General features: G+C 35.2%; 1 protein-coding gene across 14 annotated transcripts in view; it reads left to right on the forward strand.

Annotated features, from left to right (window-relative positions):
* DMD (dystrophin) overlaps positions 1-21,479 on the forward strand; it is a 1,045,484-nt gene that overhangs the window by 654,515 nt on the left and 369,490 nt on the right. For all 14 annotated transcript variants that reach the window (XM_068179791.1, XM_068179794.1, XM_068179795.1 and 11 more), the window contains 3 exons: positions 1,532-1,707; positions 13,393-13,540; positions 15,510-15,659. In XM_068179791.1, coding sequence (XP_068035892.1) covers positions 1,532-1,707; positions 13,393-13,540; positions 15,510-15,659 — 474 coding nt within the window. The remainder of the gene's footprint in view (positions 1-1,531; positions 1,708-13,392; positions 13,541-15,509; positions 15,660-21,479) is intronic.

Below are 21,479 nucleotides of genomic sequence, written 5' to 3' on the forward strand. Positions count from 1 at the left end.
TTGGTGTTCAAGCTGTCCCTGTAAAATCTGTGCAAAAGCTGAGACAGAGCATTCAACTGACTCAATGCAATTTAATGAATTAGTAGTGGGCAACTGAGTTTGATCGTGTTAGAACAAGTAAACTTCCAGAGTGGTTCGGTTTGTGAACTTCAATTATAACCTCGCGACCAAAGATATATATTTAAAAAAGCATAAGGAGTAGCTATCTTCATCTTTTACATTCCTGGAAAGTTGTATCCTGCCAGTTTTAACTGTTTCATGGACAAATTTTATTTAATGTTAATATGCAGGTTTTCTGACTTGCTATGCATTTAGAAAGCAAACATATAATTTTATTCTGGAGTATGGTATACTGAAGTATTTGGTTTCCTCCGGAAAAACTAGATTCAGCATTTTACTTGAAAGCCTTTGTATGTAGATAGGATTCAGACACACTTCCTGAGGCTGTGAAAATCTATCATAAGCATGAATATCACAGTGTTGACTGTTGATGTTATTTCAGTTCCTGCTTATTTTAGCAGTAAACTGTTAAAAATTATTCTACACTTTTTTGTTTATATGTTCTGATTAATTCAAGGGAAAAATACTCATGCTCTATTGATGAATAAAAATATGAAAATATTGATTATTTATAAATATGAACTTGATTCAACAGGCATACAGTGTTACAATCTAAGCCACAGATTCTGAATTGTGTTGGTTTTAAACATGAAGTAAGGTAGCTACAGGAATTCTGCAAGAAAAATGATTTTATTTTATCATAAAAGATGCAGAAAAATGTATCCCAATGCATTTAGTAAAACTTGGGAATGGCCCATATTGGTTATCTTTTCATAGTTTTTAATTCTGTGTGTAAGTAGAAACAATACTTTTTCTTAGAAGTATAGTTCCCCCTAGTCCTGTTTAAAAAAAAAAAAAGAACCTAACCAACCAACAAACACCAAACTCCCAACCAAACCTAAAAAACAACAGCAACAACAACAACAAAACCAACCTCCCCCTGCCAAAAAAAAAAAAAAAAAAAAACACCATACCCAAAGCAGAACCAAAAACCAAAGAGCAATCAAAACCAAACCAAAACCCACATGAGTTATTAGGCTTCTCACAATTGGAGAAAAAGGTGTTCTTTAATGGAATCAGAAGTTTCGCAGTCTCTGCTTTCCTGACATTGTTTATTTGAGATTCTAGCTATTAGGAACTTAGCACATTTTGTAGTTTAAACCTTACAATGCTTTGTGGACTCTTAAATGTGATATATACCTTTGGGTGTGTAGAAGTACATTTGTTCACAACTGTTACTTACTAACTGATGTGCAGAGTATTACTGTAATGCTCTCTAGTAGACAGCAATACTGCAGGGGGTAAAAGGCTGCAGCGATGTCCTTACGTCTATTCATTTTAGATTTTTCATTTGAAATTCAGAGAAGAGCAAAAATTTTCACCTCTTTCCATCTTTCCAGTATGTGATGAAGCATTTTTTTTTAATATTTAACTTCCTTATGAAGATGTGAATGTGTTGGGTATTTTGCAGGAGCTTCAGGATGGCATTGGGCAGCAGCAAACTGTTGTCAAAACATTGAATGCAACTGGTGAAGAGATTATTGAGCAGTCATCAAAGGCAGATGCCAAGGTGCTGAAGGAACAGCTGGAAAGTTTGAATAACCGGTGGAAGGAGATCTGCAGACAGTTGGTAGAGAAAAAAAAGAGGTAAGTTAAAAGATGGTAAAAATATTGTGAAATTATTTTTAGTTATTTTAGATTTGATTCTGGCTTGAAATTTCAAAGTACCTCTCAACATCTATAGTTTTCTAGTATAAAAGGAATTATCAGCAATTAAATTTTACATCTTATAAATTGTTCATACATTATAATTTTCAAAATTCTTTTCTACCTACTCCTGTCAGTGACCACCACTCCCTTCCAGACTCCATATTTTTATCTTTTAAATCCTAATGTTTAAAAGAACTAAATAAGCCTCTATAACTTCTTAATTTTAAGTAGAATGGTACAAAATTTACAACTGGTTTATAATCTTTCTGTTTGATTGTATGTCATTAAATCACATCTCTGTAATACTAACAATATCTTGGTTGAGTTAAAAAGATAATCCTAATCTATTTCATCTATCAAAATCAATGCCATTGACATCTATATTTCATAGGCTGGATTAAAAAATGGGTTTATAAATCTAATATTATTTATGATCACTTTTAGATAAATTTGTTTTTCTCATGCTAGAAAGCTAGAGTGTTTGAGTTACAGATAATAAAAAAATAGTTTTATACTTTTAAAAAGAGAATTTCCCATGTAAAAAAAACATGTTGCTGTTAAGATAGTTTTTATTAAAGACCATGTTCTTAACCTAGATGCTAGGCCTAACTGGATATGCCATTCAGCTTTAAAATACAGTAGAAAATACAGGTAGAGTTTACTTCATGCATGTTTTTTTTTTTTTTAATCCCAGAATATTCCTTATAGAGATATATTAATCAGTGCTGGAGATGTACAAGAAGTGGTAGTGTGCAAAAAGTTTTTTTATTTCTGATGTGTCATGTATCATTTTTCTGTTCAGAGCCACTGGAGTGAAAAAGCTGTGAAAATGTTTATTAGCATCAAAAAGGGAGTGTCCTGAAGGGTTATTACTGAGACTAATCATGATTAAAGTTTCACTTGAAACATGTCAGTTGTAGGAACAGGCTGGCCAAGGAAGTGATTGACTCACCATAGAATCACAGAATGGTTGAGGCTGGATGGGAATTTAAAGTTCATTGAGCTCCAACCCCCTGGCATAGTCAATGAAACCTCTACTACATAGGTTTTTCAGAGTCTCATCCAGCCTGGCTTTGAAAACTTCCAGGGATTTGAACTCCACAATCTCTCTGGACAACCTGTATCAGTGCCTCACAACCCAGAAGAAATAATTTCTTCTTAATATCTAATCTAAGCACTCTTTTATCTTAAGGCAATTCTCCTTTGTCCTATCACTACACGCCCCTGGGAAAAGTCCCTTTTCAGCCTTCCTGTAGTTCCCCTTTCGGTATTGAAAGGTGCTGTAAGCTTTCCCAGTGGTATTTAGAATACATGTAGATGTGTCACTTAGGGATGTCACTTAGAGATGTGGAAATAACTATTTCCAGGTGTTGATGGTACTGTTATTTGTTACACAAGGTAGTCCTTGGCCTTTATTTGTCACATAAAAAGCTGTTCTTTTGAACATTGGAAACCCATCTGTGTTTCCAAGCATTAACTTGTTATGTAAGTGCAAACACTTATAAAATAATAGCACATCATTTTAACAGCCCTGTAATCTGCTTTGGCAACACAGAAGAAAGAAATTGGTGGTTGAGCATTGTCTGAGAATATAAAATATATTCCTGTTCTGGTTAAGATTGTTATGGTTCGTCCCTTCATATATCGGTAGAAATGTCTAACTGAATGTTCTTTTGGCTCAGTGCAGTGTTAGAATATTGCATGGAATTTCTTGGCACATTCTACATTTTAAGGAAGCCGAGGATTTGTTAAGTGGGAATAATCCAGTTATGTTCCCTAGATGAAGGTTCTTAAATAAACACTTGCACATATATTCCTCCTTTTGTTCTGTTTAGTATGTTGACCAATTGGTTTGTTTTCCTCTGGAATGACAGCTTGTGTAATTTAGAGGAAAATGATTGCAGAGACCTCAGTTAGTGAACTTTGCATGAATAATAGCATTGCACCAGGAGGAATACAGGTAGTGTTGTATTACCCTGATAGAAATGTTCCTGGTGTACCTTAATGAGACTCGTGCATCAGAATGCTTCTATTCACCTCGCAGTCTTCTTGGCTGTGTCAGAGTCAGGGAATGCTTTTTGCTCCCAGGTCTTGGAAACACATCCTACCCTAACTTCTGCCACCACACATGTGGTGTTTTGTTTTGTTTTCTTCTTTTTACTCTTCTAGAGTGGATTTTCAAAGGAAAGAAACCTAACTGACAGGAAAAATGGTGTGTTCTAAATAGGTCTCAATTATTGATGAACCTGGGCATGAAAAGACCATAGGCTTATCAGCTGCACAGTCTTTATATAGCCATGGTGCCATGGGATTTGCATAACTCTTAGGCTTTAACATCTTTTAGTTTTTCATTATTTGTCCTAATTTGGTTTTGAGTACAGTCAGATTCTCTCTTTTTAAGACTTGAAACCCATGTCACCCAAAACACTTTAATTTATCCTTAAGATCAAGCATGAGGCAAACAAAAGCTGAAGGAAGTGGCCTTTATATACAGTCCATAGTCATGGCATTGCCCAATGCATGTGCTGGTACTATGTCAAATTCATTTAAGTTTATCAGTAAAATATAAATTACAATAAATATAGGTCACTTGACATATTTTGATTTCTCTTTTTCAGAATGGCTTGAAGAGACTATTTTTAAAAAAAGCATCTATAAAATCAGAATGCTTGTATAGTGACTCACATAAATTTTAATAGTCCTTTTATTTTTGTCTATGTTTCCTAAAAATTAAATTTACACAGTTAAAAGAATGTTGTTATTATTATGAAGGAGATTCTAAGATGTTTTTCAAGTCAATTTTGAGAATGAGAAAATGGAAGGAACATTTTAAAACCCGATTGAATGAAGGTGATACTGAAGGGAGAGCACATCTGATATAATGCACTTTCATATAATAATTTCAAAGAAAAATAAAATAGATATTAACATTTAGAGCCTTCTGCAAATCAGAAAACTGATTCTAAAATTTAATAGGTTTCAAGTTTTATTCTTCGTAGTTAATACATTATGCTCTGCTTTAAAGTTAATTTTCAGGAACTGAAAGTAGTGATCAATTGAAATTTTGTTTCCTATTACATTTTTTTGCTCAGTAAATCTCAAGATAAAGTGGCAGAAATTAGCAATTGAATGGATTCCAGAAATGAAATCTGTTAGTGGTTTCAGATTCAAGTGTAATGCTGCTAAGCATTATTTGGCAAGGAAACTTTATATATTGTAAGCTCTGTTTTGTGCTATTTGCTTACCCAAATGAAAGAAATTGATTTTGATAATCCTGGACAATTTTACATGAAGCTTTGAACTTTTATGTAGGACATTGGCAGTCCATTCTAGATGTATTCTTCAAGCTGATTTCAAAGATCAGTCAGGGCTGAGGGGAGGAGGGAAGCAATTACAGGAGTAACAGAAAGTGTTACAGATATTTTTAGAAGGTGCATGAATGTGAGAAATTTGTTGGAGACATGAGGTGTATGGTGACATTTCCAAGAATGCTGATGACATTATGCCTCAGGTAGTCAAAGGCTGAGTTGATAGTGGGAACTCCAAAACTGAACAGATGGGCAACAAGTGGCAGATGATCTCAATCAGAGACAAATGTGAGGCAAGGAGTATTTCAGACAAACAGACTATCCCATACTAGACTATCCCATACTTAAATGATGCTGAGCTTGTTATAGCTCCAGAAAGCAATCCTGAACTTGTTGCTGAAAGTGTTTACAGGCACAAGATGGGCTGGCAGCAAAAGAAAAAGCTGTAGTGTTTTAGGCTGCATCAGAAGGGTATTACAAACAAAAAAATATGCTGTTTTGGTGAGATCAAATACTGTGGTGTACTCATGTTGGTTACTGTGTGCAGATCTCTGTGCATGTCTAAGGATATAAAGGGCATGCAGAAAGTATTCATGAGGGGACGCAGATGAAATGAGCCAAGGTTTGGAGTGGCTGTACTTTGAGGGATGACTAAGAAGGTAGGGATGTTCAGTCTGGAGAGAAATCTCAGGAGGGTGAGTTTTACAAAGTTGAACTGATGGGTAAACTGAAAGTGGAACAAAATGTTATTGACCTAATTCCTCAGTACCTAGAAGGAAAGATTACTTGCTGGAAGTGTAAGAGATGGTAAAATGGATTTTAGATTTTCATTATGGTTTCTGAATGTCTGAGATGTGCTGGCCACAGAAGGTTATGGAGGAAAATGTCACAACTCAACCCTATAGAATTCTTAGCCTAGTGTCTGTGGATCCTGGGAGAGTATGAGGTGAATGGAATAAAGAAAATGGACGGTCTTCCATGTTCCCCTTAACCACCATCTCCTGTTCCCACTGCTGAAGGCTCTCTGTTGGGCTTTTCTGAAACACTTGGATATTTTTCATATTCTGGTGCATTGATTATATTTTGGGTAGGAGAGGAAATATTCTCCAAAATTGCTTTGTCAGTTTTCCTGAGGTTGTATGGTTAAATGGTCTATGATTTATTTGTAATACTATCACTGCATTGATAAATACCCTGTAAATTCAAAATATTTCCTGTAACCACCATGAACCCCATGGTTTCAAGCTGACTTGAAAAGGGAAGATTTAAACAGGATATAATTCAAAGAGTTTCACCATGATAATTCAGGTTTCATAAATAATTTGGAATAAATAATAAACCATCTGAATAATAAGAACTGTAAACCATGTCATAACCATATTCTGTAAATTGCTGAAACTGATCATATGTTCACTAGATGCTAATATTAATCTCAGTGATGGACTGGCAGTTTTAAGGAATAAGAATTATTTGGACCACAAAACGTCAACTTAATTAAAAACAGACGAGAAAACAAACTAAATCTCAAAACAATTTGAGGAACTTGTACTGCTCTTTAGTAAAAAGGAGCTGGTTTTCAGTTTTAAAAGGTCAAATGCTGATCCCAGGCAAAGCACAGACTTAAAATTGACTTTGAATCTCCTTTCTTTGGAACTGAAGATCAAGAGGTTATGCTTGAGTTATGTTTGCGTAGGATGTTATCTTCCACTTGCCTTTATCTAAGAGTTTCAAAGCTGTAGAAGTTTGAATTGAGTGTTTAAAGTTTCTGTATCTTGCAGTCTAATCCATCCCGCTAAGAATTAGATGAGAATGTAATTTTAGCACATCTAGTCATTTTATCTTACTGAAAACTTTGAAACAGACCAGGCAGTTGAATAAAGTGGGACTTGATTGAAAGTCTGATACACTGGTAGTTAGCAAATTGGGAATTTAATTGAATTTTTGTTAACATTTTGCTACAAAAGGCATGTTTTTGAAAAGTTGGAGTTTGTACTCTAGTGCAGGTTGGTTCTGAAATGGAGACTTTGGAGACCACGGGAAGTCACAAAGGCCCTTTGAATAGATGCTACTAAGCCCAGACAAAAGAGGGGAAATACAAAGTGTCTGTGTCTCTCTCTTCATACTCCAGCAATCATTTTGAATACTGAATCTTCCAAACTGCACCAACAGAAGTTTTCTCTGCCTTTTCATCCCCTGAGACGCATCAGGTCACATCACACTGTGTCTGCTGTGAGACATGCCACTGGGAAATCTGAGTTTTGGATGATTTAGGGATGTGGTGGCTTGCCATTAGGGCCACAGGCTGCAGCAAGCCCCAGGGCTGTGGCTGCAGCTTGGTGCTGCTCTTTCTGGAACCTGTGGGCCAGGCAGGGATAGCTAAGGGAATGTATGTAGGAGGAGAAGCAGCATCTCACATGGGAGCTGGAGAAGGGGATGGCTCATAAATGAGGTTCTGGAAAGACTAGTAACAGTAATGGCGGTTGGTCTTTTTATTTTTCACTTTTGCTAAAACTTTTTTGAAAACAGATGCCCAGGAAATAGATTCCTTCAATGTTTCAGTAGTAATCAGTTTGGGGTTTTTTATTCATCACGATCTGACATTTGTTAAAATTGGGTTCAGTTGAATGGAAGAGCATTTTTCATTATTTTAGCTGCAAATACATTTACACTTTTAATGAGTTTGAACCTGCAGACTGCCTGTTCAGATCTCTACCCCAGCGAATTTGAAGTAATTATGGAAAGAATGACAGAACAATGGCTGTTTACCAGAAGACGTCCAATTACCTTCCTGAAAACAAAAATACAAACTTTCTATTCTAAGCGAAAATTAATTGTTATGAAGTAAATATAATTTTTGATATTTTAATGCAATATCTTTACTAAGGTATTATTTTTCTTCCATAACACACAAGCTGCAAGTGATTGTTTTCCTTTACTTGAACATTCAGCATATAGAAGGCTGTGATTAACTTCTAGTTGCAATTTAAAAACTGGTTTAGGATGAAGATATTTTATGACAGTCATGTCAATAAATATATTTTTTTCTTTCCAGCACATAATTAGCTACATATTGAATTTTTCTGAATTTTCGTTTTTTTTACTCTTCTGATTTCTCATAATGAATCACTAGAAAAGGATTACTGGCATAAATTTGTATTGTGCTTGCAAACACGTTAACTAGACTTCTTACTGTTTAGTATTTACATCTAAATACATTTTCTAAAATCCATGTGCTATTTTAATTTCACTTATTTAAAGTTCCTTACCCTTATGAAGCATATTTATCCATTCTTTAGAGAAATAATGAAATTTTTTTTTCAGTAAATATTGCCTCTAAATTTTTGTTACCATTTCAGTGACCTTTTATTCTCATTAGCAGCCACTAAACACATTAATTCCTAATTTTAGAAGCACAATAAATACAGAATTGACACCTGAATGTTAAAACATGAAAAGGTACCAAAATATTATTGTACTTACAGATGGGAATATGAGTCACAAATGCAGATCTGCCCTATTCTTATGATTGTATATTTTATTTCTATACCTGACACCTCCCAAATAAATCCGACATCACTCGTGTGCAGTTACAAACTCTAAACATATGATGTGTTTCTGTAACTATTTATGGGTTGCTATGGTATTGCTGTCACATTGTTGACTATGGAGAAAAAACTTGAGCTGCAATATTTATTTCACGTAGTTTGTTCACACTGCACATGAAAATACAAGCTTACTGATATAGGCCATGAATGTTTATGTAGTAGTTAACAAATATAACTAAGGATTAATGATAGTTTGGAAAAAAAATCTTTTGATAGTCTTTTGTGGACTAACATAAGAATTTGTTATTAATTCAGTTTAATAATGGTAGGAAAACTAATCCCTAAATCTATCAATTATCATATATACAAAATATAATTAAGAAAAATAATTAATTTACTACTTAGTATTAAAAACTGAATATTGATACATTTGCTTCCAGAAGTATAATGTATGTAAGATTCCTATAAAAAGATGTGTATTCTGAGTAGTTAATGAAGGGACCCTATGAATTTAGAAATGCAAACAGAAATCTGCTGTTTTACCATGAAAAATGCAAAGTAATGTGCCTAAGAATAGCAGTTGTGTAGAAGGTGAAAAGTTGCATATGAAATTCTGTGCTTCTCTACTATAGTATGAGAATTTTCCATCAGTCAAAATGGATTATATTTCAGGGTTAATGAAATAAAACTTATGCCAACAGAGAAGGAGCTTAAAAGCTTTTTTGGGAACTTAGGTTGGTTTGTAAGGATATGGCATTAGTATACAACAGCTCGAAGACCTGTGCTGGAGATGGATCTGCCTGGCTCCATAGGGCCAGCTGCTGGAATGATATCTTATTCATCAGTCACCGCTTCTCCAGCAAGTCATAGCCCAACTGCTTTCTCTTGCTCTGTCCATGTCTGAGTCAACTGGTGGCTCGTGTTCCTTACTCCAGTTTGTTTAGGCTTGGATTTGAAAGCCCATACTCCCTAAGTAACAGCTAAGTGTTAATTTTTCATTGCCACCATGAATTTAAACACCTAGACGTGTCTGTTCCAGAGGTGATAGAAATCAGTTTGTTCAAAAGGTGTGAGCAGTCATTGAGTTAAAACTTTTAATTTGATTAACCGGTTCAGCTAATACAGAGCACTTTGTTTTAGTGTCTTGCATAATATGACACTTGTCTTGCAGGGTGTTATTTATAATAGAAGTGACATTCTAGCAGGTCAAGAAGAGATGGTAAAGTAAATTATAAGGTACACCTGCATGTCCTGTTAATTGCAATGAACCTTTAAATTCCTTTACTGCATATTGTTCCTGATTAGAATAAAGTAGACCTATGGAATTTTATTTTTCTGAACTCAGAAACCCTTCTGTGCATGCAAACACATAGAAAGACAAACACACACATGTATATGAAATACATATATATATATATAATATGCATGTACATATCTGCATAAAACATCTCTGAAAGAATTTCTGGAAAGTCAAAAACATCCTTATCCTACTGATCAGTATTTAAATTAGTCATCAAAGTAAAAAATTCTTTCCTTCACAACTAGGAAAACTTTTAATGTTTTAAGAGTTGCAGCTCAATTCATAAGGGTGATAAAACTGACAGTATGCTTAAGATGAAAAAGGAATCTTGCCAATTGCTATCTCTTCTAGGAGACAAGAAATCTTTTTGATTTCTCATTCAAAATACTATGCAGTTCAATAATTTCACTCTCGGGTGTATTGGGTTGAATGTTATGCCTGTTCTGTGCCAGAATTAACGTATTTAAACTTGGATCTTTCTCAGGTTTATCCTCAGGGTACCATCACATAATGCCTCCACTGAGCTATGCACTTCACAAATGAGTAAAAGTGAGAGGAAACCAGAAAAATGAAAGCTGTTGCTGGGAGCTTGGGTTCTGGAGTACCTGGTCAGGTTGAGAGACAGAGGTTTTATTATATGGTTTATGGTATAACTCTGGAAGCCGGATTCCCAGATTTCCATGACTGGAGCAGGGAGGAATACTGCCTCAGAAAGATTTGAAGTTTTGCTTCTGCTTTCAGGACTACAGGAAGTTAGTTTTTATAGTTGCAGTGCTATGGATCTCAGCATAGATTAACATCTGATTCATTTTCACAGAAACAAATGTTTTGATTAGCTGGTTTTAGATGACCTATTTTGGCTTGAGAAGAGGATATGACCTCTCAAGTCAAGAACATGAACACTTCTCAGTGAAGAACAGTGCAATAAGTGTGATGCTGTAAAGTCGGTTCTTTTTTGCATGACCTGTGCAACCAAATGGTAAATCTGTACATATTGGAAGGGTCCAGAATTTCTGTCTGCATAACAGTACTCCATAAGAGATCCAGAGTTGTAATAAATAGATATATTAGTACAAGAAATACTCCTATATCTAGGAGCATCAGCATTTTCTGTTGATGTCGGTCGGATTTGCAGAAATCCTGGGCAAATGGCAGTTCATGAAAATACTCTTTCTATTAGAAAATCTAAGACAAAACCGAGTAAGTAGGGCTGTTAATTCTTTTGCTGTGTATGGTGTTTATTTTCTCATGTATTTGTATAACTGTGTATATGTGTGTATATATGGGTATAACCATTATTTATATATAAGTGTAAATAGTTTTTGGAGAATTTTATTGTTCTTACAGTAAATATAATCTCTTACTTTTTCCTCTGAAGAACAATTTGGCACCAGTGGCTTATGTTTGTTTAATCTGTAGGCAGATACTCCAGGGTAATTTGTTTCTGAGCTTAAAAAAAAAAAACAAGCAGTGTTGGGCTCATATGTCTAGTAAATATTAAGATATACTGCTTTAAGAACAAAAACAAGTAAATCTGCTGATATAGAATCCATTCTAGATCTAAACCAGGAACTTCATCTAAAGCTATATTGAGATCCTGTTCAGAGCAGCACAAATTTGCCAAACATTTCAATTTATATATAAATTACAACCAGCATTTTCATACTCTAAGAGTAGTTATAAATACTGACTTTTATGTGTTAAAAATATACTTTGTCTTTGGTAAAGGAGGCTGAGGGGAGATCTTATCACTCTCTACAACTCCCTGAAATAAGACTGTAGTGAGGTGAGGGCTGGTCCCTTCCCCCCAGAGACAAAGCACAGAATGACATCAAGTAGGGCCAAGGGAGGTTTAGGTCAGATATTGTTACAACCCACTCCTAAAGGCAGGGTAACTGAGATTCTTGTTAGTAGTAGATCCCTTCAGGCAGATTGGAGAGAAACAACAACACTCAATGACCAATTGTCTGTGTGTACATGGCAAGTTTATTATAGAACAATTTGATTACAGTGGGAAGGAGGTTTGTAGCCATTTTGGTTATTATCTATAGAAATGAAACAATATAGAAGTGTAAAGATATCACTTAAAAAAATGTATAAGGAAAAGAAAGGATAAGAGTAGATAGTGAAGAGGAAAGAAAAAAATGCCCATCGGTGGATCAGGCGAAAAGATTTGGTTGTTGCTATTTAGATGCCCATTGGTCAAAGTGATGATCTCAGTCTTGCTCCACTGGCGGTGAGGGAAGCCTGCATAACATAAAGTTCAATATGTTCATGTTCAGGTGGGAATGCCCAGGTACCTCCCCCGGGGAGGGGACAGTTAAGCAGTCTCTGCTGCAACACTGTGGATCATGCACAGTCCTCTGGTGGAAGGCTACAGAAATGAGTCTGAGGGCATTTTGGGGATTTTTGTTTTTTTATGGCACCTTCTAAAACAGGACAGCTGCCTGTCATACCAGTGCAGTTGGGCCAGTTATGCCCCATCAGAAGGGATGAATATCTTCAAGCCTTTGTGTGAGTGTGAATGTCCCGATACTACACGAGCCAGTTGCGTATCAGAAGAAATTGGCATAATAAAAATATTATCCTGCCTTGTAGGATCTGCTTTTCATTGTTTAATTTTGATAAGTATTTAATCTTTCATCTTTCCATACAGGTAATTCTCAGGGTGTGAATAAGTTTGCTGGATAAATTGCAAGTATTTTTATACAAATAATAATTTTATTCCTTTAGAAGGGCCCACTCCAAAAGTTAATCCCGAGCATTCACATTCTACCAATGCTCTCCTCTGCTGCTCTTGAAAATTTTTTGCCTGCATCTCTTGATAACTTCAGAAGCTTTTGCACAAAAGTCCACATCTCAGTATATATATATATGGTAATAGTGAAAATGAGCAGATGAGTTGTAGATGGAGACAAATGAAGAGTAGACATCTAAAGTTAGGTGTCGTGAATCCCATCTTGTTCCTGCTTATCGACTGCAAAGCTTACCTACTTTTTGTGACTCTTATCACCAAACTGTATGGCACAGTTACTGAAATATCTTCTTTAACATGTCCAAATGAGTCTGTGTCAGGTTTTACAGGTTCAGTTTGGTAACACTCAATGCTAGAATTTTTTGTTTTTGACACTGGGCTTCCCTGCTGTTACTTCAAACACAATTTTAGTCTGAATAATTAGCTACTTTTTTTCTGGTGTGCTTGTTTGCTACCTGCCATATGTAATTTGGAAGCTGAATTTAGCGGTGTTGTAAATTACACCTTGATCTTTTCTTTTAGAATACATTTAATGTGATGTTAAAAGGGCGTTGGTGTGTGTCTGATATTTTTGATATGAAGAAATCTGTGGCCCACTTATAAAAATAATTAGTATAAATTCTAAGATTAGTTATCTGTCATCCTTCAGTATGGATCCGCACTTCAATATAAAAATAAATTTATAGAAACATTAATTTCACATTTTTATTGCAGGATAGAGGAAGAAAAGAATATCTTATCAGAATTTCAAGAGGATTTGAACAAGTTGATTTTATGGTTAGAGGAAGCAGACAACGTTATTTGTATTCCCCTTGAACAAGGGAATGAAGACCAGTTGAGAGACTGCCTGAGCAAAGTCAAGGTATTGTAAGCTCTATTCTTAATATTTTCTTACTTTATCAATTCTACATTGAAGAAAATTAAAAGCTTTTTTCCAAAATGGTTTCTGACATCAAACACAGCATCCATATAACTTTTTTTAGACAAATCAAAGCTGGGAATTTCAAAACCCAGGTATAAATATATATATTGATCATACTAAAACCAGAAGAGTAATGGAAAATCTAAAGAAAGAAAAACATCCTGAAACTAGGAAATTAATCATTATCTTTTTCATCCTCATTTTTTAATTCAGAACATGACTGGTTTATATGTATAGCATTTCTCTATAGGGGTCTTGTTAACATTTTATAGCTTCTCACTTATTAAATGGTATTCAGTATTTCACAAGAGGATCCAGAACTGCATGCATAATTATAAATGTCAACTCATTATATATCACTGCAACATTTTCTACACTAAAAATCTAGGTGACTTATTTTTTAGAATACTTTAAAAAACCCCATCAGAATATTAAATATTTGTTTTTAAGGTCTGGAATATTTTCACAAATATGTTAGACTTTGATTCTGCTGATAAATATATTCAACAGAAGTTTCTCTGTTTAGTTTTTTGAAATGTGTTCAGTAGAATAACTATTTTTAATGACTTGTACAATAATAATAAATTAAACTGTAATTGGAAAATGTGTATTACTTATAGAACATATGCCTAAAGGTTTTCCTGTCCTCCCTTGAGGACAAGGACCTAGTTATCCTTTCTGTTAATCCAAGATGAACAAATTCAGCTAGTGATGAATACAGCATTAAGGAATCTGAAGAAAACTTGTCAGTTTGTTCTATCCTTCTCATGACAATTTTTAAAAAAAGCAACCTAAAGGATTATTTAGTAAAAAGCTATCTTCAAGTTTCTTTTTAGGTTAAAATAGGATAAATATTATTTCAGGAAATGGAGACTCAACCATGTGGTGGGTTTGTCCTTCTGTTTAGCAGAAGACGCCACTGAGTCAGGGAATTTGTGAGGCTCTTGTGTTGAAGATATCAGATCCAAGGCAAATAAATACTTTTAAAGGGTATTAGATGCATCTTACAGTTTGCAGAAATGATTAAGGGTTTAAAGACTAAAGAGATTGTTCAGAAGCAGGAAGGCTCCACTCTTCACATACACAAATATTTCCTATATTGTATTCCTAAGGGATACATAATACAAATATAAGGTGTTAGCATCTCTTATTTGTATCTTGTTTTTACAGTCCACCTTGTTTTGGAGCTGCATAAAAGGGAATACATCCTAATGGAGCAAATAATAATGCATTACCTTGCAACATGGCTTTTTTCATACTTACCTGCTTTTGTTAATAATCAAGAGCAAACAAGGAAAAACCCCAGAGCAATTAAACCCTTGAAGCGACGTTAACCTTACTTGATAAATTAAGTTACTTTGACAAGATAAGTTTTTAATAACAACATATGTGTTTAAGAACTGGTACATTTGGATTCTGCCTTGCTTTTCCTTTTGACTTTCCTCTCTTTTTTTAATTATATTCTTTTTTTGGGGGGGAACATACATGAACATTCTTAATTAAGACATTCAACTGGAGCGAAGGGCTTTACACCACATACTATCTGGGTGGCTGTTCACAGCCTGGAACATACTAAAACATTTCTCCAGAGGGCTTGCTCCATACCATATTACAAGATTATTAAAATTGATATGCATGAAGCATTGAGTATCCAGGTCTGGAATTTATAATAGTAATTAATATGCTGAGGAAACCCTGCATTATGTCATGTAGAACTCTCTTTAGACTTGTTTGACCAATACAGTCTCTTTTGGGGTTTTTTTTAGCCTTCTACATTCAGAAAGCAACAGTTATTTTGTCTTGAATTGAGTTTATTCCTTTGGCTGATACACAAATCAATAAGGGTCAAGATAAGAGAGCTGAAAATCCTACCACAGTTCATCTTAACTGCTGTATTTGTCTGTTCCAGTTAAGAGTTGGAGAGCTGCCACCCCACAAGGGAATACTGAAACGATTAAATGAAACTGGAGGAATAGCACTTGGAAGTGCATCACTGAACCCAGACAAAAAACATAAGCTTGAGAGTACACTGAAGGAGGCTAACCATCATTTGTTAAAGGTTAGACATATTACTGATATAACTGTGATATAAAATTTTAATCTGCAGGGAATATTTGCATTATACATTTTCTGGTATGTATAATTTTTCTCTGTATGAAAAGACGTTTATGTGCATAATGAACCTGAGGAAGAAAAATGGGTACAATACACTGTGGTGAGAAACGGTGATAGCAAACCAAGACCATTAATGACTGGAGTGATGATGTTGCACTCAAATATACTCTCAAAATTACAGTTCTTCTACTTCAGGGTGGAATGCACAGTATCATTTTTATAGCCTGTTGATTTTGCTGGAACACCAAATATTCCAGGCTTTGTGACTCAGGTGTGTGAGAGGTAAATGTTTGATCTTCTTTATGGAAACACTTCCCCAGTCTCTCCTGTTCCCAATCCCAAGGTGAACACTGCAACCACTGTTTCACCTTCCACCCTACTTCTCCCAGCCTTGAGCATTCACTTCTGTTTTTTGTGTAGCAAAGTACCAAATATTTTGCTTTCTGGGATCTCCATACTGATAGAAAGAAGTAATGAAGGACTTTGTTCTGTTTTGTTGTGGAAATAGCATGTTTTTGTGTTGAAAAATGGTAAAGATAAGCAGCATATCTGGTAAAGAGAGGTAGATAATTTGAGTGTTTTCATGGTAGAAAGCCTTGTCCAGAGGACCACCACCCAAGGTATGGATTAGCCTGCTTGGAAGCAATCAAGATAGAATCAGTTGAAGGATTTGTTTAGAGACTGACTGTGAAGTCAGTCAGGGATATTAACCTGTGGTGTCTGTTTGTTAAATTTACCAGGATGCTGGGGCAAAAAGGAATAATTCACTGGTTTTAGTTCTATGGGGGGGGGGGGGGGGAAGTGAGAAAATAATCTTCTGAGTACCTTACTGAAAAGATATGGTAGAGTTTCTGGTCAAGAATAATACATCCTGGGTTTTCTGTTACCATTTCCATGAATACAGTTGAATTTCAAGCACGGGTCTGAGAAATAAAAAGGAACTTGATGTGGTACTCTTACTAGTTTCTGCCTAACAGGAGCAGTCTGGCAAAGTTCAGAATATTAGCTAATGACTCAGGCAAAAGTGGATAATAAATATTGAACAGTTTCACAAACTCCAGGTTGGACACATAAATCATCATTTCAGTGGTTGGACAGAAGTATCTTTTCCTCTATAAATGGGCTTCTGAAATCAATGTATATAGAAGAATTCAGAACACTTCAAGATCAAAACAATGTTGTCTACTGGCTGAAGGAAGCATGTACATATCTGAATTCAGGGTCTGTGTTAATACCTAAGCTGTGATTTTAAAAAGACAGCATTAGTTTTCAGGAAAAACTAATTAACTTTTAGTCAGATCACATTAATATATTTTAAGAAAATCTGCAATTTGTCATATAATTTTTTATTGATTAGTGGTATAACTAAGAACTTGGAATTTTCATTTTCTGCTGGCTGATGCAAAAATGTTTCAGGTCTCTTCTCACAGTCAGAGCAGCCATGAATGTCGTTGAAAGTACTTAAGTCTGGGTGAAATATATGAGACAAAAACTACTGTTTAGTGAATCATTACAATTTACTGAAGTTTTATAATTTTATGTCTCCTAGATCTAATGTGTCTGGCAAGATAATTATTATTGGAATTTCTTTCTTGAAAAACTTCATTTATTACTAAAAGAGTATAATCCAAGGAAAGTAATCTTCCATTTGAGATCATTACTTAACCACATAATTTTTATCTTTGTTTATCTACCCATGGAGATGTATAAATCTGAGTTCTCATTGTCCCTTCGTCTCTGTACAGATGTAAAGAATCTGCAAAATGCAGTGGTTTGGATTTCTTCTGGGTTTTTTGTCCATATTTTTTTAAAGAACAGAAATTGAATTTGAAAATTACAATACTCACATCTCAAATACTCAAACACATCTTCTCTGAAGGTGCTCTGTTTTTCAGGTTTTCTGTTTTCTCTCTAATCTTGACAGATGTAGAAAACAAAACAAAACAAAAAATTAGATGCTTATTTTGAGGTTCGGTAAGATTTTCCCAATGATACTGATGGAAAAATTATTATTTTTTCATTTGCATATTTTTTGCTGTTATTCATGAATTGTGTAGGAAACCTCAATTATTTGTTTTGCATTCTGTCCTGAAAGTCTACAATCTGAATTAAAATTAGAAGTCATGGAAAGAAACTCTGCAAGCCTGACAGAGGAACTTAATGCTCTCTTTGTTCAGCTGTAGATATGGATATGCATGCACTGGGAAAACCCCACAGATATTTACTCTGAGCCAAAGCTCACAGGATGGACACTTTTATATGAGGCAATTTTTTTAGGTCACCTGAGGATGATTCTGTAGTCAGTGGTTTCGACAGGAATATATTTTTTTGTGTTCCTCAAAGCTCAGTAGACAAACATCATCACACAGAGATTTCTCTGGGGCTTTTCTGTCTCTCCACCCCCTCTTAAAAGTGTATCCTATTCTTTAATCCTTTGTTTCAAACTGTAGGTTTTGTTTTCTGGCATCTCTGCTAGAAATGAATGTGTGACAATCTACTGTTTATGATTATCTCATTTTGCAGGATGATACTATTTTCAAGATATGAAACATACATGACAGTCACTTAAATAATGTTAGATAGGTCTTTATCAGGCACTAGAGTAATTCTATTTACTTCAGAGAAGTTGGAAAAATTTACACCAGCTGAGATGGAGCCAAATATCTCCTAAAGTTATCACAAATTTTTGTTTTGCCTTGATCTGCCAAGCAGGGAAATAGGGGACAACACCTGTGAGTCTTAACCCTCAAGGTGACATATTTGAAATAAGTCATGTTCAAACCTTCTTTACAGTCACAGAAGCTGTTGCCCTACAGCAATAGAAATAATCTAGAAAAGAAATTTAGTACTAAGGGAATTGCAGTCACATAAAAGTATCTTTTTAGCTTTTACTTCAGAATTTTCTTTGCTTTTGGGTGTTTGTATCACATGCTGATGACCTTGAGAGTAGACATGCAAAGATTTTTTCTTCCTTTGGATAGTAATAATTTTAACACCACATTTCTTTATACAACTTTATTAAATAGTGATTCTAATAGCCTGTTACCTAATTCAGTATAGTTTTAGCAGAGAATAAAGACCAAATCTCACATTTGAAAGGCATAACTTTTAAATTCTATCCTGGTTTTACTTATTGTGCCCTCTCCAAAGCCAGTATTTCTTGTAAAAATGAAAATAGCACTATCTTTGTGAAGTCTTAATATTATGAGAAATTAAGTGGTTTATGACCATTTTTATGCTTTCACATGAAGAATTTTTCATTTATTTTCAAAGCTTAAAGTATCTTCTTTTGTGGTAGCCAAGTAAGGTAACCACCTAGTGCTTCAAAGCACACAAAAGGGTACTCAGCCCTGGAGTTTGTGACGAATTCAGTTCTTGTCATATACCACCTGCCATGGCATGTAACAGATCTGTAATGGCTTTCTTACCTTTTACTGTGCAGTAAATGGATTGATAGATTAGGTCTGAGACCAGTGAACCACGGAATCAGAGGTTTGCTGGAAGGAGTTTATTACTCTTTAATATTATTCTTGGTCTGGTGTCAGCCAAGAGCGATGAGCTAAATTACCTGAAAGTAAGCTGGATGCCAAAATCAGCATTCTCCTCATTTATCCACCTTAGTCTTCACAACATCTACTGTATGTATTATGAAGGTTATTATAAGTGCCTGATGGAGACATTTTGTTTTGCTGCCTTTTAATTTGTCTACTAGTATTAGTTCTAATTACTAGACACTGAAGAGACTATTTCACTGTTTATTGCCACAGCAAATCAATTTGTTGTGCTATGTGGACAAGATAAAAATTAGAGTGGAGTGACATGGCTATAATTTGTGAACATTTTCTGTACCACCAGAACAGGCGTAGGTTGTCTTAGCTTGGTTGATCAAGTGTAGAGAAAAACAGATGGGCCCAAAAGTGCTGAAACACAAAGTCGTAACAAGGTTAGAGTTCATGTATTATAACTTGCCTTGAGTAGAAATTATTCATAGATTACCTACAATGACATAAAATTTCTAGCATGTCAATGCAACTAAATTCGAGCTCACAGTTGGAACTATTGCAATTGCTACTGTTGTTATTTGTGGTATGGAGGGGAAAATATGTTGGTAAATGAATGTTACAGTTTGATTTCTGTTCTTTCAATATGAAATAAGAATAGTATAACTGGCATTTTGGAGATCACAAGGTTGACATTTTCCTGAATTCACTTACATTTAATGTGTGACCTGAGTCCATTAAATATAATAAAGTCTTTTGTTATGCTAAATTTCCTTTGACAGTTTGTCATAGATGGCTAATTAAGTGTAGTTCACATTCATGTTATCATCAGCCATACTCAATATGGCCTCATGTATAGCTAAAAGAAATCTGATGTAAATGTTCATTGGACAAACATGGGAATGTCACAAGCTCTAAGAAAAAGTGTATATAGGCTTAATTCTTTTTTTTTTTTTTTTAAATTTGCATATTTCTAGCAGATAGTATTAATTAAAATTTTAAAAGCTAAGCAGATAAAAATATTTATGAAATACAGTCAAGCTGTGCAGGGGTAAAAAGTCTGTATTAGCCATTGAAGCCATAAAAGCATGACTAAATACGTGTATGTGTGTATATAAACCATATATATAATATTATCTTACCAACCATCTTAAAATTCCTTATTATTGTTTGCCATGCAAATCCAGAATATATTAATCGCATATTCAAGAAGTTATGCCAAGACTTTGAATGTAAGAAGTACTAATTTTCAATACATATGTGCTGACCTATGAGTTACAGTTAGTTAATATTGATGCAGAATTACTAGATATCAAATAAGTAACTTCAGGCAAATCCTTACACATTTTTTTACAACAAAGTTCTGTGTATCTGAGAGAGATTTCAATTGTAATGAACAATGCTCAGGTACCACTGCACACCAATCAATTGCAACGGCTTGGGCTTTCTAAAACATCAGTTCCAAGACAGACACTGCCATTGTCTGTCAGGTTTTTCATCCATCTCTATTAAGGAAGACCATAGAGGCTTAAAATCAATGTTTTACTCTTTGCTGTTTACAAGATAAAGATTATACTTTAATTATATAGAACTGTCTGTATAGTAACATGCCAATGTAATTAAAATTCCCACAAATGCAATAGTCTAAAATAAAGTTAAACTTTTCCTTGACCCTGGATGTACAGACATATTAAGAAATGGGATGCTGGAAAGCAGCACTGTGGGAATGGACCTGGGGGTCCTGGCTGATGGAAAGTTGGATGTGAGCCAGCAGGGCCCTGGCAGCCAGGAGGGACATCCCTGTCCTGGGGGCATCAGGCCCAGCATGGCCAGCTGGTCAGGGGAGGGGATTGTCCTGCTCTGCTCTGCCCTGGGGCAGCCTCACCTCCAGTGCTGGGGGCAGTTCTGGGTGCCATGATACAAAAATGATACTAAGCTGTTAGAGAACATCCCAAAAGAGGGCAGTGAGGATGGTGAAGGGTCTGGAGGGGAAGCCATATGAGAAGCAGCTGAAGGCACTTGGTCTGTTCAGCCTGGAGGAGACTGAGTGGAGACCTCACTGCAGTTACAACTTCTTCATGAATCCTGATGGTGTCCTTGATCCTTTTCTTCTGGTCTTCTCGGTGGTGAGGGTCCCACAAAACATAGAGTTCAATGGATTAATATATGTTCAGGCCAGGTAGGAATGCTCAGGTACCTCCCCCAGGGGACAAGTTTGACATGGTCTCTTGCAACAGACTCTGCATCTGTTGCACCACTTTGCC

Source organism: Anomalospiza imberbis, chromosome 2 (genome assembly GCF_031753505.1).
Source record: "Anomalospiza imberbis isolate Cuckoo-Finch-1a 21T00152 chromosome 2, ASM3175350v1, whole genome shotgun sequence".
Lineage (NCBI taxonomy): Eukaryota > Metazoa > Chordata > Aves > Passeriformes > Viduidae > Anomalospiza > Anomalospiza imberbis.